The 27,205-nt window shown below is 42.4% G+C and overlaps 1 protein-coding gene across 6 annotated transcripts in view; it reads left to right on the top strand.

Annotated features, from left to right (window-relative positions):
- The window catches only part of pald1a (phosphatase domain containing paladin 1a), a 99,330-nt gene that overhangs the window by 30,231 nt on the left and 41,894 nt on the right, over nt 1-27,205 (top strand). For all 6 annotated transcript variants that reach the window (XM_049564324.1, XM_049564328.1, XM_049564325.1 and 3 more), the window contains exons 10-18: nt 153-257; nt 657-752; nt 841-975; nt 3,470-3,586; nt 4,147-4,326; nt 4,423-4,620; nt 5,190-5,330; nt 5,448-5,519; nt 12,758-12,898. In XM_049564324.1, coding sequence (XP_049420281.1) covers nt 153-257; nt 657-752; nt 841-975; nt 3,470-3,586; nt 4,147-4,326; nt 4,423-4,620; nt 5,190-5,330; nt 5,448-5,519; nt 12,758-12,898 — 1,185 coding nt within the window. The remainder of the gene's footprint in view (nt 1-152; nt 258-656; nt 753-840; nt 976-3,469; nt 3,587-4,146; nt 4,327-4,422; nt 4,621-5,189; nt 5,331-5,447; nt 5,520-12,757; nt 12,899-27,205) is intronic.

Genomic DNA, 27,205 nt, shown 5'->3' with positions numbered 1-27,205 from the left:
TTTAAAAAGTAGGATCAAGGTTGAAATATGGCAACGTTTTCTTTATAATCAAGGTCTTAAAATGTTAATATTGTATTTCATTCTAATGGACCAAAAAATGTAACTTGGTGACTTTCAAAATTGTTGAAGTTGCTAATGTTTTTACCTGACAGGTTGACCAGGCCATCGCCCTGTGTTCAGAGATGCACAACATAAAAGAAGCAATATATGAAAACAAGAGTAAGCTGGAGGGGATCGGAGAGGATTATCAAATTCAGGTTAGTGAAGATCCTTTTTCTCTTCTGTAGCTGTAATTCAGCAGCATCTACAGCACCCTGAATTTTCTCTTCAGATGCATCCACCGTGTGCAGTAGATGACACTTGATTTCCATCTTCATCTGCTGCTCAATTTATGCTCGGCTAAATAAAGCAGGAGTGAGGCAGAAATCAAAGGAGGATGAGGATGCATAAAAAACCCTCATCAGTGTGGGCTCTCGAGCTGATGGAGGACTTCAGAGAGTGATATATCTTGTATAATTTCCCTCCCGTCTGTCAGGGAATCAGTGCCATCTGAAGTGCGGGTTCAGCTGAGATGTTACTTGAGAAATAAAGAAACACTTTACAGCAATAAGAGCTGCTTCTGTGGACGGATACTGAACATTATGTTTGTTTCTTAGGGAAGCAGTACCAAAGACTACTTTCTCAACAGAACCATGCAGAGCTTGGAGTGCTACTTCTACTTGATTGTGTTTAACGCGTACCTTCATGAACAGGTACAGTTTATTTTCAGTGTAAATGTCTTTATGATACAATTAAAAAACCTTTAAGTACTGACTTGTACTTGTTTGTTGCATTTTGCAGTATCCTCTTGCTTTTGTGTCCAACTTCAGCCAGTGGATGTGCTGCCACGCATGGTTGTACAGGTTACTGGCCCGCATGAACCTATCAGAGCTGTCGGCTACGGCTGAGCTGGTCACCAGAGGAGCTCGCGTCTTGGTGAGGAAATCAGGCGCACACACACAGAGGGTTGATGCTGTGGGCGTTAGACTTTTGATTATCAGTTTATCTGTTTCTGTAATCTGAAACCATAAATGTATCGTGCAGGACAGAGATGTATTGTCAGTGTTTCTGTATGCAGATAATGCTGCTGTTTTCATACGGCTCTGTGGCTGTGACAGTTGAGACCGGAGGCACTGTGTTTTAAGGTTGTCCGTCAAATTTGGCACGAATGTTCACTTAGACTCAGGGATGAACTGATCGGATTTTGTTGGTCAAAGGTCACTGTGACCTCACACAACAACTGACTCATCAGATACCGCAGCTTGGTCAGTTGTCACTCAGCGTAAGATACCGAGACACAGATGCACCTTTTAGCGGCAGTTTCAGACGCACTTTTGACACTCTGAGCAAGTGCAATTGTTGAAAGAGCAAGAAAGTCTGCATAGGTGAGGTGGGCGGAGGTGAATATGTCAAACTACGGACTTTCACCCAGGAGACAGCTGTTTGTGCCTCGTTTGAAACCAAAAGTCAACCAAATTAAGTTAATAACAATGCAGTGTGCTAGCATGTACAGCATATTACACTGGTGATACATGTCATGTGATGTATGTGATTAAATGTTACATTACATTGTAGGGTTGGGTACCGTTCATAATTGAACCGATACGGTACTGTATCTGGAATTCGGTACCGGTACCAAACGGTACCTTATTTCAGTACTTTTCAAAGTCTATACTTCTCAGTTTCAACATTTTATTGCGAACATTTAGGAACAGTGCTGCATGTTAACTTTTGTCTGCACATTTTTTTTGTCGCCATTGTTGCTGAGTGTGAGGTGCGAGTCATGCACTCTCATTCCGCCTCAGGTACCGAAATTTGGCACAGATTCATTTTAAGTGAATCGGTACTCGGTAGTACCGACGTGAATCGGTACCAAGTACAAAAAGTACTGAGTTTCTGTACCCAACCCTATTACATTGGTAACTAATGTAGTTATTTTAAGCAAAACCATGTTTTATTATATATTATTATAGGTGGAAACTGTACATTTCCTGTGAAAGTAGCAGTTTGTTTTAAAAAGACACAATGCATGTAACTAGTGTAAATTGACAACGCTGTGCATCAAAAAATACGCCCCTATTATTTTCAATATATAACCTCACACTGACGGTGCTCCTGGACGCACCGCCCCACGCCACTTGACATCACTGTCCTATTTCCACCCTCGCCGCCCCCAGAATTAAATGCATTTGTCCCCCAGTCGCTCTCTGTTTGTACATACCAGCTCCCGTAGCAGCTCTTTTCCTCTGCTCCTACGGCAGCTTGACTCCTCTCCTCACCACTGATGAATAAAGAGAACTCTGTAGCTGTTTCTGTGTATTGCCTGGTGAGTCACAGCTCTGGAGATCGACTTCTCAGCTGAGAATTCAAGTTTAATTCGGGGCTGTCTACACATGATTTTGGGCTAATGTAGAGGTGGAGGAAGTACAGATCTGTCAGTAAAAGCAGTAATAACTTTGCGTGGTCATCTGTTGATGAGCTGCAGCACGATGCGTCCAGTGTGTGCTAAGGATGGCACTTGACACACGTCACATGACGGCGCCGGTGTGTTTTCAGCTTAAGCATCCAAAACTGATGCTGGACAGATACGTAAAGGGTCATAGTTTGACTTGCAGGGGCACAGACCAGGGGTCGGTATTTAATGTGTTGAATGATGAAGTGATGACATTTAATATAATCGGTCAAAGGTCAACTTCACTGTGACATCATAATGTTCTTGATATAGTTGTGTTTGTTTTTTTTTTCATTAGTTTTTATTTTTATTTCATTTTTGATTTTGGTTTTCAACTCTGTTAGGTTCCAGAGTGGGTTTGCTTGTTTCAGTTTAGTTTTTACTGTTAAGAAATGTTTAGTTTTAGTTCAGTTTATATCACTTTCAGTATTAGTTTAAGGTTTTTCTATTATACTGTAGGGTAGGGGCAAGATTTAAGAAGTTCAGAATAGGCATTACATGCCAACACGGGACTGAGACAACACAGTTGACTCACAGTCATGTAGACATCCCATTCTCAATTAACATATATGTGCTAATGTGTGGTGTTTTAACAGATTTAACCACACTGATAAAGACATTTCCTGTGTATATATATATATTTCATTGTGGTTAGCTTTATAAGTACACAATGTCATTTCAGTCAGTTTTTGTTCAGTATGTCTAGTTTTTATTTTTATTTCAGCCATCTAAAATGTTTTCACACACTTAGTTTTAGTTTTTAGTTTGCCTTTAGTAAACTATGATAGCCTTGGTTGGCGGAGACAAACAGCTGCGGGATGTTAACTCTACTTTAAAATTGATAAAGTTTTCCACATGATGTCAGTCATTACGTCAAGATATTTCAGATCTCTCACAGTCTGACCACACAATCATGTGATCATCTGTATCTTCAGTTGCACCAGATATTGTCATGTATAACTGCATGTGTCTACACAGGTCGCCGATGAGTGTTTGGCTCCTGACGTGCTGAGCACGGTGAAGGAGATGAAGGCGGTCAACTTCAGACGAGTGCCCAAGATGCCTGTTTACGGCGTGGCCCAGCCGACATCAGAGGTGGGGCAGATTTGTTCTATTATCACTGCATTTACTCCACCACAATACTTAAACACACTCATCCTAAATCCTGATCTTGAAACACTGACAAGGAGGTAATTTATTTTATGGATTTGCGCTGGTAAATGGACTTGCAGTTGTTTAGACTCCCTCACACTTACTGGCAGCAATTTGGGGTTCAGTATCTTGCCCAAGGATACTTTGTCATGTGGACTGAAGGAGCTGGGGATCGATCCGAGATCTGAGTAGTTATTTTTGGGGCTTAAATCAAGTACACACTGAAGGAGGAGAAGAAGCAGAGGACATCATATTTTAGTTTTTTTGTAATCTTTAGTATAATTTGTAAAAGACTGACTGCACATCCCCATTATCGTGAAAAACTTTCCACATCCATCTGACAATCATCACAGATACGCATCCTTGCAGTCAGGAATATTCATGAGACTACAAATAGCCTCACAGGAATGACTCATGATGATTTGGACTCACACGCCCACCTCAGGATGCGCAAGCCGGACTTCCAGCTCTGTGCCGTCTAATCTTAATTGCTGTGCTTACAGGCTACCGGGGCCGTTTTGGCCCATCTGACGGACGAGAAGAGGAAGCACAGCCACGTGCTGTGGGTCAACTTGCAGGAGGAGCTGGTGCTGGAAGGGAATGGGCAGATTTTTACACCGAGGGAGCCCTCATGCCTCGACCAGCACATTCCCATCCCGTCGTCTGACACGCAGCTAATAGAGGTAGAGTGACGAGGATGCTTTTGAAATGACTTTCAGAGCGGTTACAATCAGATACAGGTGAAGTGAAAATGCTCTCATGTCCCTCCTGGTCTGTAGAAACTGGAGACGTCTCTGAAGGAGGAGATCCTGCGAGCTCAGAAGTGGCTCGAGGTGACGCTGGAGCAGGAGAAACAGATGAAGATGTTTAAGAGCTGCCTGACGGTGCAGGAGATCTTCAACCAGCACAAGAGCTCACACCAGGGCCTCGTCAGCAAACGCATCCCCCTGCCGGACTGCAGCGCGCCCAGGGAGGAGGTAAGAGTGTGAAGGGGCGCATAAACACACGTGCACTCACAAACATGCAGACACGGGGGGCAGAATAACTCAGAGGTTCCTATTTGTTGCTCCGTGTAATGAAGAGAGGTGACAATGATTTAGCCTTGTGCTCCCTCTAGTGGTTAAAAAAGGTACTGTGAGATTTTTACCATGTAACCAAAAGGAGATCTGACTTTTCTTTGCATGTTTTCACAACTGCTCATGTTGAATTATAAAAGTTTCTTCATTGCTGTTCTTTCATTTAGCAGATTTATGTTAGAAATGTGAAGTTAAAATGTAAAGTTGGCATTAGAAATCAGTTTGAAGTGCTTTGATTTTGCATTAATTTCATATTTTAATGCTTTTTTGTCACATGTGTGACATATGTTCACACAAAATGTACTCCAATGAAGATTCTGCTTTAAGAGGCAAAGTAATCAATGTGATTACATGATTTAATACATATATATTTACAGTTGTAAACCCATTGATTTACTTGTGCTACACTTAGATTTAGGTCAAACAAATAGAGATTGTGGTAAAGTCTGTGTGCGTGTTTTTGTTCTCAGGACTTTGATAAGCTGTTGGAGGCCATGAAGAGTGCCTTGGCTGAGGACTCTCACTCAGCCTTCGTCTTTAACTGCTCCAACGGCAAAAGCAGGACCACAACAGCCATGGTTGTCTCTGTTCTGACTCTCTGGCACTTTAATGTAAGAAGCTTCCTCCTGTTTTCCTTCATATAAATAATATTTTTGGTACCATTTACATTAAAATGATTGAATGAGTGTTTTTAGGATGTAAAATAAAAACGTGTCTTCCACTTGCAGGGTTTCCCAGAGTTCAGTGATGATGAAATTGTGAGTGTTCCTGATGCCAAGTACACAAAGGGAGAATTTGAGGTATGCTCAGTATAAAAATTGATGCTTTTTCCAGTTCATCTGTACATTTATATAAACTTGGAGCGATGTGCAAACTGCTCATCTTAAATGATAACTTAGATATTTTTCAACCTGGGCTCTATTTCCCCATGTGTATGTGTGCGTATGATTCATAGATACAATACGTTCTAAAAGTATTGAGGGAGGTGGATGCAGCCGGCAGCCGTGAAACGAGCTAAAACGTAACGGGGGCAAATGCGTCCCGTATAAGTTTGCGCATTAGAAGTGCTTTTTTTCGCCACTGACTGGTTCAGATCGCCTGTGCTATCTCTGTAAATAGCATACTAAGCGTTTCCCTTACCTATGGACTGTGTGACGTCATCTCGTGAGAGCTTTGCTCCACTGTGTCTGTAGCTCTCTTTTCTTGAGGAAGAGGTGTTTCGGGATTGGATGTCTTCTCTTCTTCAGCTGGCAGTAGTCATCTTGGGAGAAGTGAGCACTGCAGACCCGGTGGTCTGCAAGGCACTGCGTCTTGCAGACCACCGGGTCTGCAGTGCTCACTTTGCCTGGACAGGAGTGTTAGCATCCATTTGTGGCACAACTAGCCACAACTTCAGCATCTCGCCGTCCGACAAAGGCAGCCTGTGAAAGCTGTACGGGGTGTTGCGCGACATCCTGTTCTTGCAATTCGGATAAGCACAAACAAAAACCGCTGTTTTCAATCGATACAGTAAAACTCTCAACTGTACTCCGGGACAACCAGCGCCACTCGGAGTGGCGCTCAGCATGACTCTCTTTTCTTCCGGCAACAAGCAAAGCTCTCGCGAGATGACGTCACACACAGCCCAGAGGTAAGGGAAACGCTTAATATGCTATTTGCAGAGATAGCACTGGCGATCTGAACCGGTCAGTGGCGAAAAAAAGCACTTTAAATGCGCAAACTTATACGGGACGCATTTGCCCCTGTTACCATTTTAGCTCGTTTCGCGGCTGCCGGTTGGATCCGCCTCCCTCAGTACTGAACCAATTTTAAAACGAGTTGTATCTATGAATCATACGCACACATACACATGGGGAAATAGGGCCCAGGTTGAAAAATACCGAAGTTGTCCTTTAAGGGATGGTTCACCTAAAAATCAAAAATACACGTTTCTCCTCTTATATGTGTTGTTGTTTGGTAGAAGGAGAATAGTTCCTACATGACACTGCTCTCAACAAGGTTTTTCTCCTTTTTTTTCTGACAAAAATGCCAAATATTTGCTGGTTCCAGCGTCTTCAATGACGCTTTTCTCTGGCACACATGATTGTAAACTGAAGCGACAGTTTTCTGACACTTAATACACGGAACAATTAATCAAGAAATTAATCAGCAGATGAATAAATAATGAAAATAATGGTAAGTTGCAGTCGTAAAATGAGTACACATTTAATGTCTGCATTGTGTCAGTTTAGTCAAACTAGAAAATAAACAAGGGTTTTGGGGAAATTGCAGTGGATGCTAATGAGCTAACAGCAATATGTCAGCACATTTTCATTATGTTTCACCAGCTCAGTAATGACAGGAGCCCTTTTTACACAGAGATCCCGCAGTACAACAAAGACCCTTAGTTATACTGCCTTTGCCTTTTTACACAGAACCAAACAATGGCAGCATCATGCTGACCCAGAGTGTGATTTTCAGATGCAGGCATGATGAATGGATGTGATGTGTAACACAACAGGGTAGCCCTTTAGTATGACATATAACATGTGCCAAGTAGTGCTTTAAAAACAATGACAGTAGCATGGCGTGACAATAACAATCCTTTACTGTCCCTGTTACATGGCAGCTGAGCTCCTGGACCTCACTGTCTGTATAGTTTGTGGACATTTTTGGTTTGTGTTCTTCTGTTTTTTAGTTAGCTGCTACCTGTTTTTTTGTTTTGCAATTTGGGCTTTTTATGCCTTTGTTTGATAGGACAGATTGAGCTTGAAGAGGGTAGAGAGAGAAGGGATGATGTGCAGTAAAGGGCCGCAGGTTGGAATCGAACCTACAGCCGCTGTGGCTAGAACATTGCCTTCATATATGGGACGCCCGCTCTACCCACTGAGCTACTGGGCGCCCCACTAGCTGCTTTTTAAATGTCCCAGCTAACATACCATCCCATCCTGCTGTCTCACACTTTTTACACAGATGCTGATCCTACTTCGCTGCCACATCAGTGTGAGATAACTCTGTCCTGTTATGCCGTGTTCATATCTATACCTTGATTAACATTATCTAAACAGCAACAGGTTTTAGAGCAGTGGTTCCCAACTCATATAGCCACGGGGTCCAGATTTCTCCTTAGTCATTAGTTCAAGGTCCACACAGTTTAATATGTTCAGCATCATACTTGCGTTCGGACATGTCGGCATGCTAGTTTACTGTCTCTGTTTAGTAGCTCTCTGTTAGTCACTTACTCTACAGCAGGAAACAGCATTTCAAATGTGCCAAAAGCGATCAGCGACCCACTTTTGCACCCTGACCCACCAGTTGAGAACCACTGTTTTAGTGTGAGTGAAGGGAAACTAAATTGAGCGTCAAACAAATAAATATAAGCTGCTATCAGCGGTGGGCGGTATATCAAATACACTTGATGTGTAGCTCGTTCCCCGTGGGATGTATAAAATAACTATGTTGCCAACATCAAGTATGTCGAGTCATTTGTTTAAGCCACCAGTATGAGACAAGCATTGGCGTTTTGGTTCTCTCACTCTCACAGATACACTCACACTCCAAGAAAGACTCACAGACAGGACACATCCCACACACACACGTCTGCTCATCCAGATCACTTTCTCCTGAGAGAGATTGTATCTTAGCTGCAGGGCTCCACACTGCTAATATTTAGTTATGTTTTGCGACCATGGAGCACCACTGCAACTTGCAAATATTATTAATATATAAACTGGAGAGCTGTTGCTTTGTTTCCAGCTCGCAGTGACAAAATATCATGTTTAATGGCACCTAGTAAATTTGTGCTAGCTGCTAACAGCTAACTGTTAAGTTCACAGCATAAACATAGACACTTCTGGCCTGAGACGAGCTGGGTGCTTCAAAGTAAAAGCACCAGTTGTTGCGCTCAGATTTATTTAATTATATCAATACTTCAACTTTATAATATCAGTCATTTATTGAACTTATTTTCAGTCTGGAGAGACTCATTGTTTTTTATGAGAAAAAGAATTTTTATGAACATGTGCACATCAGAATGAAAAGTGGGAAGTCATGGTGATTGGACCCCATAAAGATAGTGTGATTTCAGATGGGCAATGAATCCATAGTTGAATGGGAACCCTTTCAAACTCTTCTTTGTTGATGAAGCTTAAATTTTTGTTGGTTGCAATTATTTCTTTTTGTGTTCTAATGTGTTCACTGTTGCTGGAAGCATTAGAAGCATCAACCCTTTAGTGCACATTTTCCTGAGTCCTTAAAATAGCAACTACAAGATTTCATGAACTTACTGAGTCGATGGAGGCAGTGGAGAGCGAGAGTCTCCTCAACATGTTTGTGTTTGCTTGTGGTCAGAGGAGATTATTAGCGGTGCAGCCATTGTGAAGTTCATTGTTCACCCAGATTTACTCAACTTCTTTAATGAATCACATCACCGCACCATCTTGATTCGGAGTAGTGACAGTGAGTCAGTGGTTGGAATCTGCCCGCCTCTGTGTCCTTAGCACCGTAAAAATGGACACACACAGAGAAGAGGCCGCGCTCCACAGGCACACAATGCCGCGTGCCAATCACAGCAGCGCGGCCATCAGAGTTTCCTGGATACACAGAGTGGTCGCCATGGAAACCTTGTCTGCCTCCAATTCAAGCTCAGAGGGATGTGTGATGTTGCCGTCTGCGTTGCCCTATCTGCCAAAAAGGTGTTGCTATGGCTGTGAGGTCCACAGCGTCACGTGATGGAAGAGCTGGTGTTAGTCAGTGCAGGTGTGTGTGAAGCATCTCCAGTTCTTTTAAGATTTCCTTTAAGTTGCTATAATCAATGTCAGTAACATAAAGTTAGAAGTTAGTGGAATATTTAGCAGCAGGGGCCAGTTGCAAGAAACACCTGATGACCCACCAGCAGTGTGTGGGGGTGAATTTTTCTGCAGAGACTTTGCCCTTTGCCTTCATTTTCTTCTCATTTTCTGTGTTTTGGATGTTTTAGGGTGTGCACCGGGTGAGGTCAGGTCTTTAAAAAAAAGGTAGCGACCAGGTGCCGACCCTAAGCAGCAGGTATCTAAGAGACACAGTGCCCAAAAATGCAAATATAGCGATGTGAAATGTCAAACGAGAATGAATTTGGGGGTGACCTTTACTTTAACTTTCGCTGGTGAGCATGTTTACACACAGTAACCGACACTCCCACATAGTATGCCTTTAAGGAGTTATGGTTTCCTCCTTACCAAGTGGTTGGTTTGGTTGTACAGGGGTCGATGCACTTCCTTTGTGCTGTTAATTGCGCCTTTTCTTTCCCCCAGGAGACCGTACCTGGCAGCAGAGAGAATTGCATAGTGAAACCGAGGCTTATAGGGAACTAATCTGAACGCTGATGGTGTCAATATATTATATTGAATATATAAAAGCAAGGAACACTAGCAGTTATAGTGAGTTGCTGATCACTGGCAGTAGACTTGATTATAGAAAACAAGTGTTGCACACTCTGGCTCCATTGCAGTTTGTTTATTTTAAGGATAACATTTCAGCCTTTGGGCATTTTTCAAGATGTCATCAGTCTATAGCCATTATATTGTAGAATCGACATTTATTTCATAACGATAGAGAATAAGTCAATGTGGTCTTTTTGACCTGTTTGTGCTGCCCCCAAGTGGCCAAAAACAGGAGCTGATGAAGTCATAAAAAGCCTTAAATTAATTGTTTTTTAATCCTGGAGTAAGTTTGAAGCTCTAAAAAAGTTGAATACACAACACCTAAGAAAAAAATACGACCTTCCCGAGGAGAAAATGTGAAGGTTTTACACAACCTGACACAGATTGTGTTTTTCAGGAGTACAGTGGTCGGGCTGCATGCTGATGCCACCGGTCTGAAACACACACTGAATGAGTAAAGAGGGTTTTGCCTGCAGGCCTGTTCTGTTCTCTGATCCCGCTCTTTGGCTGTCCTCCCTCGCTGCCTCCTGCTTCTTCCTCTGTCAGTGTTACCCTGTATAAAAAAAATTCCGGGTTTACAAGATCAGTTGTGAAAGCGATATCCCTATTTACATGAAAACGCAGAAGCGGCAGCTTTTTGCTGCAATTAGCATGCCAGGCCAGTAGGTGGCGATACGCCATATGTCAAACACCATAGAAGAGCGTTCTGCGCATGCACTGATTTGTTTTCCTCTTGTCGCTAGTGATAAAAACTGTAACTGGGTTTCCATCCAAATGTAGCGCAAGTTTTAAGCGAATTTTGTGAAAATGCGGAAAAGAAAATGCGAATTTATGCACGTTTCCATTCATTATTGTTTTGCGAGTATTGGGAGTCAACAGGTCGAGCAGTAGGTGACGCTTCTCATGAAAAATAAAAATAAAAATGCAAAAGAACACCCGTAGAAGAAGAGGGCGCCATGAGATGACATCATTGAGAGCGTCTCATGTCCACAAGTGATGTTAACAACATGTTACTGCGACGAGATGGAGAGGTTCTTTGGGAACTTCTTGACTATTGCGAGAGCTCTCATCACAATCATAACAGCGTTGTCCGGGTCGTCAGGGAAACTTTCGGCATGAGCAAAACCACAGTCCATCGGTGTGTGTACGCCACCTGTGAAGCCATGAAATGTAAGATGATGGGTCAGTACATCACATTCCCCGACGTGGCGGAAGCTCAAGAAGTAGCGGAACGTAACCAGTCACTCCATCATGTACCACAAGTGAAGTAGAAGTAGGATCCGGTAGCCTTTGTCATCGTTTCCATTGCCAAAAGTTGCATTTTCCTAATATAGATACGCTGACTTTTCCACCCCCTCCAAGCGTAAAAACTTTTTTTGCGATATTGCGGCCCTTTTTTTGAATTTCTGGCGTTTCCATTCAAGTGTTTTTTCGCAATTGTTGAATATGCGAATGAAAATAGGTGGATGGAAACCCGACTAATGATAAACTATATTTTAACCTTACATAGCATAGTTAACTGCTATGCACTTACTAATATTGGGCACAGCAGACGTCTTTGTGTGCCCATTTAGCAGTGATGTTGAGGCAGCAGTGCTAAGTTCATTTGTAAGCTCGTAAGTAGTCCCAAAAGTGCTAACAAAATGTAAACAACCCGGCATATATCCGCCATTGTTGTTGAGGTTCCTGGGCTTCTAATGGGCATGCGCGAACTGGGTTGCAACGTCATCGTTCTCCAAAATCTCGGTCTATCCTGTTTACATGTCTCCATAGAAACAGATATTTTTTAAAAACTTTCACTTTGGAAGCCGTTTTTGAAAGTCTCCGCTTCCGTTGAGACAAACGCCGGTTACGTGTAAATGATAAGTGCAAACGCAAGGATAAATACCCGTTTTCAGAAATATACGGAACCATATAAACAGGCCCGAAGTGTTTGTCACACAAAATGTGGACTGTTGGAAAGTTGAAAATCCAACAACAGTTTCTGGCGATGATACATGCTGTAATTTTGGGGACTTTTTAAAGAAAACATGTATTTCAAACTTGCTGGTGAGTTGTGTTAAGATGACAGAACAAAAACATTTTAAAAAAGAGCATTATGAATAAAAGAAAAAAAGCCTAAAAAGCTGCTAAATAAAACTTGTGTTCAGACTGTTTTGTCAACAGCTGTTCCAGAGATTAAGAACGAACTTTCAGTCTCAGCCCATGTCATTAACAACACTTCAAAGAGTGTAGAAAAATGGAAATGTAAAGTTTTACAGCACTGTAACAACTGGGCAAACTGCACTAGCTGAGGAACGTCACTAAATCCACATAATGATACAAAACAAACATTTCAATCCACGTTTTCTAATGTGCATTTAAATTCACTTATAAAAACAGTGAGTTAAAACACCAGACTTGTGACAAAGGTTAAAATCCTGCTAAGTTTAGTTTTTGGGTAACAATGCCGTTGCTGCACCTGCTTCTACTTTTACTGTAGGTGTCGCATTAGTTGCATTCATTAACATAACAACAGGTTTTATGTAAGGTGGGAGGCTGATGCTCCAGAGTCTGTTGTGTTTGTTAAACGTTGCAGTCTTGTCACAACTTTTGCAACTTCATTAAAACTTTTGGCCTTAACTGTTTCTGGTGTGCAGGTGGTGATGCAGCTGGTGCGTCTGCTCCCTGACGGCCACAGGATGAAGAGGGAGGTGGACATGGCCCTGGACTCTGTCAGCGAGACCATGACCCCCATGCACTACCATCTGCGGGAGATCATCATCTGCACGTACAGACAGGTACAGCACGTTTCCCTGTTGTGTTCATTACCGGTGGCTGAAAGGGATAGAAATGGATGGATAGATCACACTCTGAAAGGAGAGCATGAATAGTTAAGTGTGTGTTGCTGTAATACTTTTTTTTGTGAGGACTAGTTTGACTTTAGACCTTGTGAGTGCGATGCTTTAGGGCATTTTGGCCTGTCCTCGCTTTGTCAAAGGGCTGTTATTTGGATGAGACTATTTCCTGGGTTAAGGTCAGAGTAAGGTTAAGGTTAAAGTCAGGGTTGAATTGTAGATAAGCCTCAGGAATGCATCGTATCTTTGAGAGAAGAACTGAAACACATAGTTCAGATGAATATTCTGAACTTGTGCTGAATATATTTTGCAAACAGCTGTGTCTTCCAGAGCAAACAGTCATCAAACATCCCATTGACCTTATTGGACGATGCCTGTGGTGTTAAAAACAAATCAGAAAAATAACAGCATACTTGAGAAACTGCCTTCTTCACACTGAGACACAATCAGAATGTTAATAGGGATTGAGGTGCAGTTATGCATCAGCCCCATAGATGGCGACAAGGACTTGTTTAGGTGTTGTGTAGGATCCCAGAGACATGAATGGGAGGGATCCACTGCTCTGTAGGCAGGAGGTGCTGAGCGTGGAAAATGATTGTGCTGCAACATAACTTATCTCTAGAACTCAATGGAATTCCTCCGAGTCTAACTGGAAACAAGTGAGAGGGAAAAGGAGAGACAAGAAATGATTGCTTTTAGGTTGTACAGGCTCGACCTCTTGAAGTTTTATTAAGGGTGCCTTCTGTCATGGTTATTTTCATTGTCGATTATTTTCATCATTAATCGATTAGTTATTTGGTCTATAAAATGTCAAAGATGTTGATTAGTGTTTCCCAAAGCCTGAGATGCCGTCCTCAAATATCTAATTTTGTCTGCAACCCAATGCTGTTCAGTTTACTGTCATAGAGGAGTAACGAAATCAGAAAATATTCACATTTAAAAAGCTGGAATTCTACTTTCTTTCTTAGAAAATAACTCCAACAGATAAATTGATTATCAGATTAGTTGGGGATTCATTTGACAGATGACAACTAGAGCTCCACTGTATAAAGCACAGGGGCACACTGTTGCAAACAGTGCTTAAACTACTCCTAGCCTCGCGTCACCAGGCTCTTGAGCCTGGTTTCTATTCACTCTGAATTTTGTCTGGATTCTGGTTCCGGTCTAGAGAGCGGATGCCGAATTCACCAAATTCACCAAATTCACCAAAGTAAAAGTGTTCACCAAAGTAAAACTTTAAATTCTGGCGCACCATCAATTTGGGGTGATGAGGGGTGTAAGAAAATCGATTAACTTCATGGCTTGGGGCTTTTCTTGTAAATTATATTCTTTAAATTAAAGTTTCTCCGCATTTTTATTAGCTTGGTGCTTTTATTTTGACGGAAAGGCGCATCAATCGAATTCCGGATCCTGTCCCACTCGCCCTGGTTCTGGTTCCTTACCAAAACGGCCACTAACGGCCCCAGACTAAACCAGTCCCTATTTGGAGCCATATCACATCATCATACTTTCATTAAGAAAAATGGTTCAAACTTTAAACGACCCACAGGACTTTGATCTTTATTCGGCAGTGTCATCTTTTTGATTGCCAGCACAGGTTTTACAAAACTGTAGTTTATGTTTTATGTTTTTTTTGTTTTTTTTTAAGACCATTTCAGATTTTACAATGGGTTAGTTGCGTGCAACCCTCTCTATGCTCCATTCATTAAAACTTTCTCAAAACGATGGGTTTAATTCCTAGAATTTCCTTTCTTTCTGCACAATTTAAGTCTCAAAATGTAGACGAATTTGCTCTCTCTCACCTAATATTACTGTCTTTGTGACATGACTTCATTTATTTTCTAAAAATAGCTTAAAAGCACAAAGACAGTTGACCAAAAGTTGTATTGATTCCCATTAAATCTGAGCTCTGATGCTTCTTGTCAAATACAGGAATGATGTGACAGCTCCTACACAATCAACAATAGGTACACGTGTAATATAGCGGTGTCTTTATTCAAGTCTCTGGCTGCTCATGGGGAACAGTCTTTGTCAGTATGACTTTTGGGAAATGCAGGTAAAGAGAAAAAGGTAGTAAAGCACTATGAAAAAATGATAAGAAACAGCTGCATATCCTTCCTGACAATTTGGACACTTTTAGTCACTGCAGCGTAAAGACAACAAAATAAGCTCATTGTGGGGCTTTAAAGACCTGTCTGCACAAGGTCTCTCCTGATGCTGTGGCCTCTGCAGGACCACAGCTCTGTTTTAGCCATTTGTAATGCAGACTGCAATCACTGTGCCTCTGTGCACCGTCAGCCGTTCTCTGCGTGCTGGAGGCACCCGGTCCTGTCTCCACCGTATCAATGGGCCTCATTGTCCCGTGGACCTTGTCTTTCGCCTATATTCTCTCTCTGTCTGTCACTTTCTGATGCCAGGCTCCAGGAAAAGGCTCGCGATCGGCTCACTTTCAAGTCATGTGTACGGTTATTGCGTCAGCAGTAACAAAAGTTTTACACATATACTTCACAAAGTTGTATTTTAGATAGTGAGAGGTAGAAAATATGAATGACCTTATATGGCTTTGGTTGGAGAGAGGTTCTTTAGCAGTTGTTTTGTTTGTATCATGCACTCCCATGAGGGCTCAGGTGACGTGATGCACGTTTTCTGTCGCCAGTTTTGCGCTGCGCCATTGACTGACAGGTGGTTGCTGCAACACGAAATGGAACAATGTGCCAGTGAAGAATACAGTAAGCTAGCTAGCATGAATGCAAACAAGCATGATTTAAAGGAGCACTGCGTGAGATTTAGCGGCATCTAGTGGTGAGGAGCGCAGATCGCAACCAGCTGGAACTTCTCCGGTTAGAATTCCTTCAGTGCTCGGGGCGACGGTGGCTTAGTGGTAGAGCAGGCGCCCCATGTACAAGGCTGTTGCCGCAGTGGCCTGGGTTCGACTCCAGCCTGTGGCCCTTTGCTGCATGTCACTCCCTCTCTCTCTCTCCCCCCTTCACAACTGTCTGTCCTATACATTAAAGGCTAAAAAGCCCAAAAAAATATCTTTAAAAAAAAAAAAAAAAGGAATTCTTTTAGTGCTGATTGTTCAGAAGGTTTTTACTGAGAGCCAAATTATCCGCAGAGGTCTGTTCCTCACTGATACAAACGAACCAGGTGATTTCAACTAGTAAAAACACTGAATAAAGTAGTCTCACTTTACAAATCAGTGTTTTTCTGATGCTGTTTAGCATGTTGGAGACTGGTTGGTTAGCTCATCGCCTGTTAACGTGTGCTGACCCTCTTTCTGTGATAACTCAAGATCCAAACGTTCAGGAGATTTTTACTGGGAGTGGTCTCCCTCTCTCTAAAACAAATTAACTTGGGGGTTTAAACTGGAATAAAGCAGTTTCCTGTGAAGGTCTCGGTCTGATGGTTCGGTGTACACCCGAGTGCAATTGCTGTGTTCACACCTGCCCAAACGAATCGCACTTGGGGGGCAAACGAACTATTGAGCTAAACCAAACAGGGCAGGTGTGAAAGCACCCTAAGGTCACGAAAATACAATGATTGTTATGTTCAAGTGTTTATACACTGAAGAAAACCCATTTCTACCAGTATATCCCCAGATTCCTGTACACTGGAACTTTAAAAAAAAAAGAAATCAGCCCTACAAAAGTGTTATGAGGAGGGAAATGCACACAACATGTTTATTAGACCTCAAGGACACACACACATGTTGGATGTGAACAGAACTGTTGTGTGTTTCTAAGAAAACTCCACAGGGCTCCTTTTAACTGCTGAGATCTGTGCACGGCGACAGTGCTAAAAAGTTATCCAGTCAGACAATCACACAAGTTTTAAACAAACTCCAACGTTTGTCAAAGCTAATTGGCTGAGAAAGCTTTTACCTGTCTGCTATAAACATCCATTAAAAGTTACAGACTAACCTTCTGGTTCAGGTTTGACTTTTTATTGCCTGGGAACCAGACAAATCTGTGATCCCATGTTGTATTTGCTCTGGCAGGTATGTTTCCTGTCCAGTCAGATATACAGCCAACCTGGCCCGGGCTGGGCCAATCACAACTGTTTAGCTAATATGGCCGCGTTTGAGACAATGATTAAAAACTTGGGGAGCTCTCATACCCCCCTGCTGGGAACACTATAGCAAGCATAACCCTAGCTTTGTAAGGAGAAGAGGCATTTTCAGAATGAACCAAGATGGCGGCTGACCTGGAAAGTCTCAAGTTCTGATGGCAATAATGGGAAGACTTTTTCATAGAAACATTGATGCTATACAACCACAGCGTCTCTTTCCATGCTGTTGTCTATTTAAATTTGTCCGTCACTCAGCGCTGTGTTTCATATTTCGTTGCTCTGATTGGTTATAGATCTGTCTAAGTGCATCCAGAGGCATTTTGACCTTGTTCAGACTGCCAGACCCGAGTAGTTTTTTGGTATATTCAGAATGATTTAAGAATATCTGGACAGCAAACGCATGAAGTACAATTTGGAGCGTTGAAATAAGATTCCTATCGTAGTTCCACAGATGCGTCTCAGTCTGGACGCTCAGATCGGATTTCAAGGTGTCTTTGAACCCAACACACAACAGCGATGTCGCATCCAGAGTCATGGAAGTGCAGAGCAGATCCATGCTGCTACTAGCGCTGTGCTAAAGAAGACAACATGAGAAAAAGTCTGTGGACAAATGCCAAAATAAATTCTTTTTTTAGGGCGAAACAATGGACCTCCATTTCTCATGCTTCTGGGCTGTAAAGCTGCATCACTAGCGTTGCTACGTAGTTACTGATGCCTGTGTCCTTACCAAAGCAACCCATGCAAATAGGTTGGTGATGACTGGATACACAAATCTTATCTGATAACTTGGAAATAATATGGACGGATTTGAGACGGAAACCTGATTTGCCTAAAGTCTGAACGTAGCCCTTGATCTACAGCTGTCTATAACTCCCATTTGAAATTGAAGTGAGATGTTCCAGATTAAGTCACATTTGGGATTTGGTCTGGCAATCTTAAAATTTTGACCACCATGCTTGACCTGCTCGTTGTGCTCACCCACAGCAGTTACTTGGTTATCATACGATGTTATCATAGCCAATAGAAACAATGGCTTAAAGTACATAAACTGGACCCAAATTTGTAATAAATCAGAAATATCTTTTAACCCTGCTACAGCAGACCTCAGGTTGGCACTACGTATGTTCCCCTCTCAGCCTTTCCCTTCCTGCTTGAACCAGCAGGCCAGGTGATAAACAGTGCCAGATGTTGCTAGAAGCCGACAGGCAGCAGCAGACGAGAGAGGAAGGAGAAAAGGGGGGAAGAAGAGGGGAAAAATTTCACCCCCAACTCTCTCCCTCTCTCTTCTCATAGCCCTCCCCCCTCCAAAGCACCCTCCTCCCCTTTGACAGTGGTTGGAAAATGTGTCTTTGATAGAGAAAAAATATATTTACACTGGGACCCGAACCGTCCGCCAGCTCCCAGAGGGGCCTGGGAAAGGGGGGAAGGTGGGGGTTTTTGTTGAGGGGGTGGGCAGGGTTTGGTTCTTCTTGAAGGGCCTGTAAATCCCTGCTGCCATCCAGGCGTGACCTCGCGTTGCAGATGCGTCCTCCCAACATCAAGGCCAATGCAGTGGAGAGGCTACTTCCTCTCCTCCTCCTGTCTCCTGCACAGGAATCAGCTGCGGGGGCCTTTCTTTCCATCGTCAAGCAAGTTTGAGATTGGAAATTGCCTCGAGCAATCTCTGCACACTGGGCGATTTTTACTTTCATATTGTTCCCTTTCTTTGTGGAGCTCTGTGTGTGTTTACAGGTGTGTATGAGACACAGGCTGGATTTACTGGATAATTAGAAACGATTTGAGGTTAGCAGGGAGTCTGACGTCTCTTAACTGATCCACAAACATCCTCATGATCTCACAATTTCCATCTCTTACCTGTCTCATTGTTTGTTTTTCCACTATCTCTGTGTTCCCACTGTATCATTTAATTCATCCTGATGTCTTTTCAATATATTCCATTTCCACAAACAATTATGTTTCTCTGTTTGTTCAGTACATCAGTTAGCTCTATCATATCCACTGTTACCTTTCAGACCAACCATGCCCCCAGAAATTTACCAAATTGTTTTCATAATTACTTTGTGGTGAGAGCGTAATCGCTGTCTGTATCATGTTCAGAGTTTCTTTGAGGTAATGAGACACTACTTTTGAGCACAGATGTGTCATGAGAATCCCACGTTCAAGTCCAGACTTCTATCTGTGGTTTAGGGGGCTTTAACCCAGGCCCGGATCCGAATGCTCTTGACAAGAAAAGCCCAGTTTGTTGGATTAATGTGAGCACCGTTTACAGTATCTGGGCACTGTATACAGGTCAACGGACAGAGCACGTGCGTTTGAGTTAAAATGGAAAGATTTCTTCCAGAAAGGTCTTTTTGAAGAAAACCCTGAAGGTTAACTTATCCCATGGGCTGTTTTATGTGTGGTGCAAAACAGTTTAGCTGTTACATTATCTATTGGTTGTTTATATCTTTTTTGGCCAGAAGCATAAAACACAGGGATGATAGCTTCTTCCGTAACCAGCTGTGTTAAATTATCACGTAATATTGTTTCATATTGATCGCAGGCCCCTAGATTGCATCAAATCGAAATGGTTTTAGAATTTAGCATTTAGGGGCATTTATTTGCAGAAATTGTACATAATATTCATAATTATGTTTTCATTGGTTTAGAGTCACCTGAAGTAAGAATTATTAAGTTTTCATTACCTCAGATTGAGCAGTTAATATGTACAACTAAATCCTACACACTAGACCTTTAATGCCTGGGCCACACTGCCTGTGTGAGCAATGCTTGATAAGTCCCTTGCTGAACTGCCGCGACTCCAAGCGTGTGGTGTTCACATAAAGCCTGTTTCCACCGCAGGAACTTCGGGGTAATTTTATGGGGCCGGGGCCGTTGATGCGTGTCTCCACCGCAGGAACCACCCCCAAAGGACAGAGTTCTGGAACTTTTACAGGGGCTAAACAAGTCCCTGCCTCGGAGTAGGTACTCAGAACGGCCCTGAAAAACTCCTGGCTGGGGCTTGGGGATTACTTGGTGCTGATTGGATATACTCAAGGCGGGATGTGATGTTTTGTAAATAACATGGTTATCGTAGATTAGCTGCGGTAACCGTTAGCTGTTAGCGGTGTCTTTAATAACTCAATAAACGGTCCGTGAAAAAAAATATTTTTTCCAGCAGATATCTTAGTTACAACATGATTGAGCTAGCAAAGCAGTTTTGTGTTGCTATGTGTGGTATTTATTCTGTTATGGAAAATCACGATGACTAGAAAGCATCAGCTGACAGGGACAGCTAACAGCAGCAGCAAAGCTAACATCAGGACGTCATCTCTTAAAAGTCTCCCGTTGTCGGATACGACATGAAACTACTCCAGATAGCTCAATCATGTTGTAACTAAGACATCTGCTGGAAAAAAAAATATTTTTCACGGACTGTGACCGGAGGTATTACAGACACCGCTAACAGCGTCCCTACGCCCCTACATTGCCCCGTTCAAAATGGTTGCACAACATTTACGTCAGGAGCCTGGTAACTTTACAGGAACCTTCCTCCTACTCCGCTCTCTCAGTGGAGACACGGTGGTTGAGAGGGCCGAGCGAGAGGACGTTCCTGTAGTAGTTCCCGCCCCCCAAATAGTACCAGGAACTTCTGCAGTGGAAATGGGCCTACAGACAGTGTTGCTGTTGCAGTGCTGCTGCAGAGCTTCCTGCTACTCTGAGTACGTTATTTCCACAGTTAAAAGCCAGTACTCCACTAACTTATGGAGCAATGAAAGCCACTGCATTTGTTGACAACACAGCCCTGCAAATTTCACAATAAAAAGCCTTGTGTTAAAAAATTAAAGGATTCTGTCCACAGAAACATTGTCAGAGGGCTTTTATTTTAAAATAGAAACAGGAAAGCTTGACTTGAAAAGAAAATATTTATATTTTTCAAGACTATAAGTTATCTAGACATTGAAAATGTCAAAGGTTACAATGTCGTTATGCTTATCAGAAGACCATTTTCACTGTTTCACATTGCGTGGAAAAGGTGAGACTCCCATTCTCTAGATGTTCCACACCTGAGCAGCATTGCTCGTGCGGGCAGTGTGGCTGCTGTAACCTGTTAACATGGGTGCTAAACGCACACGTGCTGCTCACACAGGCAGTGTAGCCTGGGCATAAGCCTTAATAACATTTAAACAGGTGAGTTATATAAATTATATTTAAAAAAATTATATTAATTCACCCCCAGGACAGTTGTAATGAAGGTGGCAATTAGCTAAAGAGACCAAAACTGTTTGGCTGTAAAGTTGTCCATTTTAACATGGGTGTCTATGGGGAGTGACTCGCTCTTGGAGCCAGCCTCAAGTGGCCATATGAGGCAATGCGGTTTTTGGCACGTGGCGTAGGCTTCATTTTTCAGCCCCGGAGATTGCAGCCTGCTCAAAACGTTTTGCCGTTTCAAATTAGTTGTATATCAATGTAAATTCTAGGAGACACGACTGTTCAGACCACTATGCAGGGGCTTGCACAGCCTTTTCTGATTCATTCTGTCCAAGACTTCTCTCTGCATGTACAGAAAATGTGGTCACTGAAGATCGCTGGCTTCTCCCCACTCCATCAAGAGGCAATGAGTTAAATGGAGATTGTCACATCTGACAATCTCTGAAGTCCATCTTCTTCTCCCTTTTGTTGGATGACACTCTCAGTGATTTTCCTGTATCACCACCTTTCAAAAGGTTGAATCCCTTTCACCCAGGTGGTGAGAAAACTGAAAGGCACAGAGCATAAGTGAATGAGCAGCAAATCATGCTTGTGTGTGTGTGTGTGTGTGTGTGTGTGTGTGTGTGTGTGTGTGTGTGTGGGTGTCCAAAGAAAGGCCCTCATGGTTTGGACGGGGCAGTGGAAAAATATTTTCAGAAAGGGGAGAAAGCTGTGAGCAGGTTTTCTTGAGAAAAGGTAGTGGGCGTCTTTGGGGAAGAGGAAGGGGGAGCAGCTGGGGAGGTTGAGGGGACCACCGTAGCACTGACAGCCAGATTAATTTTACTAACGAAGAAGAGTGAGGGATTAGAAAGTTAGATGAGAGGGAGGGAAACAAAGCAAGTAAGAGGCAGTCACGCTGGAAGGTTAACGAACCACAGTGTCCACATTCTGCAGCTCTGCACGTTAATCTCAGCTATCTTTAATACTCCTTTGGCTCAAGGGTCTTTATGTTAACACTTTCCTTCTCAATTAGGATGACCACTTGACATAAGTGGGCCTATTACAAGGTGGAGTTGGTAGCAGCCAAGGGAAATATTGGCAGGAAAATGAGCCCACCTGAGCGAGAGACGGGTTCTTCTTCTCCTCGTCTGAAGTGCGCGTTGACTCACAAGCTCCTGAAAAGAGGCTCTTATTTAGATCCAACACAGGGTGGGAGGGAGGAAAGTGGGAGAGCCAGAGGTTGTTGTTTTTATTCACAATTTCCAGCCTCTCACATGCCAATGCCAATAGCAGTATTTGCTGCGGCCGTCTACAAAACGACTTATTTTGACCCAATCCCATCTGAACAGGTGCAACCAGCTGAGGTATTTGGACAAGGGTAACACCGTCTCTCTGTGCAGTATTAGTTCAGAGCGCAGAGTTGAGATGCAGTTATATGTGTGAGTGTATGTGTGTATGGCTCTATACGAAGAGGTAAATAAAGCATCTAAAGGGACTTTCCGGAGGGTTTGGTGAGCCGGGAGAAAGAGGGGGTTACACGCAGCTGCTCTGAGTCAGTTGCTATTCAGGAGCTCATTTATTTTAAGGGAGTTTCCACAGCTGTAAATGACTTCAAATGATACTCCAATACGTGTATTGAGTGTTTAATTTGCCCACTGATGTCTGACATGACATGATGCCTTTGAGTGTTGCTGTATTCTCTTTTAAGGTTGATGCTAACCTTGTATATGTCCAACAAAAAATTCATAGGTTTAAGTTAAAGATGTGAGACTTTTTATGCACACAAAATCCTTGTTAGTAAGCACTTATCCTTTCCCAAGATAATCTATCCACCTGACACAATTCTCGTATTACAGCCAAACAGTACACTAAAATGTGTTTCTGTGTGGCGTATCAAAATGCTGATTAAAATGTGTTTCTGAAAACATTTTAGGCGAGGAATAGGCAATGCAGTTACAGAATCTTGGTTCATATTTTATCAGCATTGCTTAATTTTACTGTTTGATCTCAGTTTTTTCAGTCTCTGTTTTTACAATACAGGAAACAGTATGGCGCCCACTTTTTGATCAGAAATTCTCATATTACAGCCAAACAGTACACTAAAATGTGTTTCTGAGTGGCGTATCAAAATGCTGATTAAAGAGCATCATTACTACACAGGTGTGCCTTGGTATGGTCTTAAAAAGAGACCACTCAGTTTATCACACAACGCCATAGATGTCGCAAGTTTTTAGAGAGCGTTCCACCGGCATACTGACGGCAGGAGTGTCCAACAGAGCTGTTGCTCGCAAACTGAATGTTCATTTGAAGAATTATTTAATCGTGGAAAGATGATCTTTTCATAAAACTAGGATGTCTATGTAGTAGAAAGACACAAATACTGGAGAAAATGGAGAAAAAGAACTGTGGCATTAGCTTTTGCTCAAAAGGAAGAAAACCTACAACTACCAGAATGCATTATGCTGCGCTGGACCAACAAACGCTCCCACTTGTAGGTGATGCAATACGAGTTTGGCTGTTTTGGAACAGGAAACAGTATGGCAGCTGGATTTTGTCAGCACTGCTTAGTTTTACTGTTTGATCTCAGTTTTTTCAGTCTGTGTTTTTACAATACAGGAAACAGTATGGCGCCCACTTTCTCTTCATGAATTCTCTTATTACAGCTAAACAGTGCACTAAAATATGTTTCTGAAAACATTTTAGGCGAGAAATAGGTTTATATTTGATCAGTTATGTCTAGTTTTAGTTTGATCTGAGTTTAGTGAGTTTGAGAGAGAGGAGCCGCTCTTTCTCTCGATCTGCTTCTAAACTCTTTGCATCCATGGTGGAAGGCATATGAAAATGCAGAAGTACAATCTGTAGCTTGATCAACAGCCCTAGAGCCAGCAGAAATAAGCTGGATGACACGTTTTGATTGAACAAGGAGATCTGGACGCTGGTAAGATGGAGGGAAGTTTGCCATTGTTTATTTACACATACTACTCATATTGTAGTGATACAAAACTGGTAGAAAATCAGCATAGTATCCCTTTAACTACCATAGTCTCCAGTGTCGTTTCTGTGAATTTGGCAGTACATCCAACCAACATTTTACCAAAAACCACATGTTGCCACAAAAGCTCAGGACCTCTGCATCCAGCTTTTTCACCTGGAAGATCGTCTGAGATCAGCCACCTGAACAGCTGATGCAATGATTGGTTTAAACAGCCCAAAGATTTCTGCATCAACTGTGAGAAAGCCTCTCAAGGAAGCTCATTTTCACCCTATTCATTTTCTCCAGGGTCTTGACCCGACATTTGTTGTCGTAACTGGCTTGAGTAGGCAACTACTTACCCTTGATGGCGTCTCACACATTGAGAAGTGTTCTCTTCACAGAGCTCCGGAGCCTTTGTGCTCCACTGTCTCTCAGATTAACTCATATCACAGCGGTGCCTGGATAGCGTGACGTGTGTGGTTGTGCTGCTGCCGTGGTCCTGCCAGATGCCTCCTGCTGCTGCTGCCATCATTAGTCATTAGTCATACTTCTACTGTTATTATCCACATATGATTATTATCACATATGTATACTGCCAGATATTAATATATACTTTCAACATATTGTACCACAGTAGCCAGAACTATAACAATAATATTATTACTTTCATTAATGTTGTTGTAAGCTACTGTCATTACCGTCTGTCCTGCATCTCTCTCTCTCGCTCTCTCTCTCTCTTTCTGTCTCATTGTGTCATACGGATTACTGTTTTACTGTTAATTTGTTATGCTGATCTGTTCTGTACGACATCTATTGCACGTCTGTCCGTCCTGGAAGAGGGATCCCTCCTCAGTTGCTCTTCCTGAGGTTTCTACCGTTTTTTTCCCCGTTAAAGGGGTTTTTTTTTTTGGGAGTTTTTCCTGATCCGCTGTGAGGGTCCAAAGGACAGAGGGATGTTGTATGCTGTAAAGCCCTGTGAGGCAAATTGTGATTTGTTATATTGGGCTTTATAAATAAAATTGATTGATTGATTGAGATAGAGTCCTGTTCACAATGTGCCGGGCAATTAACAGGCACCGTGTATAGTGTCGTTTAGGGCGAGCCGTTTGTTGCGTTGATGGCAATTTGTGACCAAAAATGGATTTCTCTAGCACATGCTATGCGAAATCCTAAAAAATGTCTTTTTATCAAGATAAACTGCCCTGGCTTTTTTAGTGTGACCATCCGAAGGCACATCTGGGTAGTTATTGTGCTGTTTAATCAGCATCTTGAAAGTGTACACAGACTTGAGTAGATTTGTGACTAAATTTTGAGAGAAATATATGTATATTGGGTGCATTAAAAGTCTTAGAACTGTAGTTAAAACCTGTGAAAAATGGATGTGAAAACAAAAGTGTTGCATTTGAAGTTTTATTTGAAGTGTATTTCTGTCACTTATTACTCATGTGCCTTGTTTAGAAACTTAAAAAAGTAAATTTAGCTGTATGTTTGCAGCGGATACCTTTCTGAATTGTAAAATAGTGATTTTTTTTTCTAGGTTTCCTGCTCTGCTCTGTCAGCAGGCAAATCAACACTCACTATTAAATTATGATTCAGGGGTTTATGTGTGCCTATATCCAGCAGAAGGCAGGGAGCAGGCAGGATTTGCTTGAGCTAGGTTATTTCACTGATGAGCATATATTCAACAATCAGTGAAACCACCTGCGTCACGGGAACAATCACACATCAGCAAACTTTATTTTAAAGGCAACTGATTCAAACCCCCAAATTATAATCATTTTCAGACGATTATTCTAACTTTTGCTACTACCACAGTTCAATATTTAATTGCTCAGTTACTTTGTACTCAACAGCTCCATTCACACAGAATGCTCTCCAGCAGTTGAAATGTTATGTTCTAAAATTGTATTTTCAATCAATTAACTGAACTCAACAATCTGAACTTTAAAACTGCATACATTTGGTTACTGGCCTTCCATTTTAGTCATAACCTGAAACCTCTCAACTATGAGTCAGATATGTAAAAAAACAAAGTGAATTATTAGTTTACCTCAAAGAAGTTAACTTCCAGATTAGTTTGTGTGCCTACATATGCAGTTTAAACCTGTGCAACATACTTCATCAGCACCACAAATATTGAATATTCATTTGCATATTATGTAACTTACGTGCATGTAGTGTGCAGTATATGGGATATATACTCACCGGGCACTACACCTGTTCAACTGCTTGTTAACACAATTAGCTAATGAGCCAATCATGTGGCAGTAACTCAACGCATTTAGGCATGTAGACATGGTCAAGACGACCTGCTGAAGTTCAAACCGAGCATCAGAATGGGGAAGAAAGGTGATTTAAGTGACTTTGAACATGACATGGTTGTTGGTGCCAGAAACTGCTGATCTACTGGGATCTTCACACACAACCATCTCTAGGGTTTACAGAGGATGGTCCCAAAAAGAGGAAATATCCAGTGAGCAGCAGTTCTCTGGGTGAAAATGCCTTGTTGGTGCCAGAGGTCAGAGGAGAATGGCCAGACTGGTTCAAGATGATAGAAAGGCAACAGTAACTCAAATAACCACTGGTTACAACCAAGGTCTGCAGAAGACCATCTCTGAACCAGCAACACGTCCAACCTTGAAGCAGATGGGCTACAGCAGCAGGAGACCACACCAGGCGCCGTTCCTGTCAGCTAACAACAGGAAACTGAGGCTACAGTTCACACAGGCTCACCAAAACTGGACAATAGAAGATTGGAAAAACGTTGCCTGGTCTGATGAGTCTGGATTTCTGCTGCCACATTCAGATGGTAGGGTCAGAATTTGGTGTAAACAACATGAAAGCATGGATCCATCCTGCCTTGTATCAACGGTTCAGGCTGCTGCTGGTGGTGTAATGGTGTGGGGGAGATTTTCTTGGCACACTTTGGGCCCCTTAGTACCAACTGAGCATGATTTAAACACCACAGCCTACCTGAGTATTGTTGCTGACCGTGTCCATCCCTTTATGACCACAGTGTACCCATCTTCTGATGGCTA

The sequence above is a fragment of the Epinephelus fuscoguttatus genome, linkage group LG20 (assembly GCF_011397635.1).
Source record: "Epinephelus fuscoguttatus linkage group LG20, E.fuscoguttatus.final_Chr_v1".
In the NCBI taxonomy this organism is placed as follows: Eukaryota; Metazoa; Chordata; class Actinopteri; order Perciformes; family Serranidae; genus Epinephelus; species Epinephelus fuscoguttatus.
Note: the sequence above shows the minus strand (reverse complement) of the source record. Positions and strands in the feature narration are given on the sequence as shown.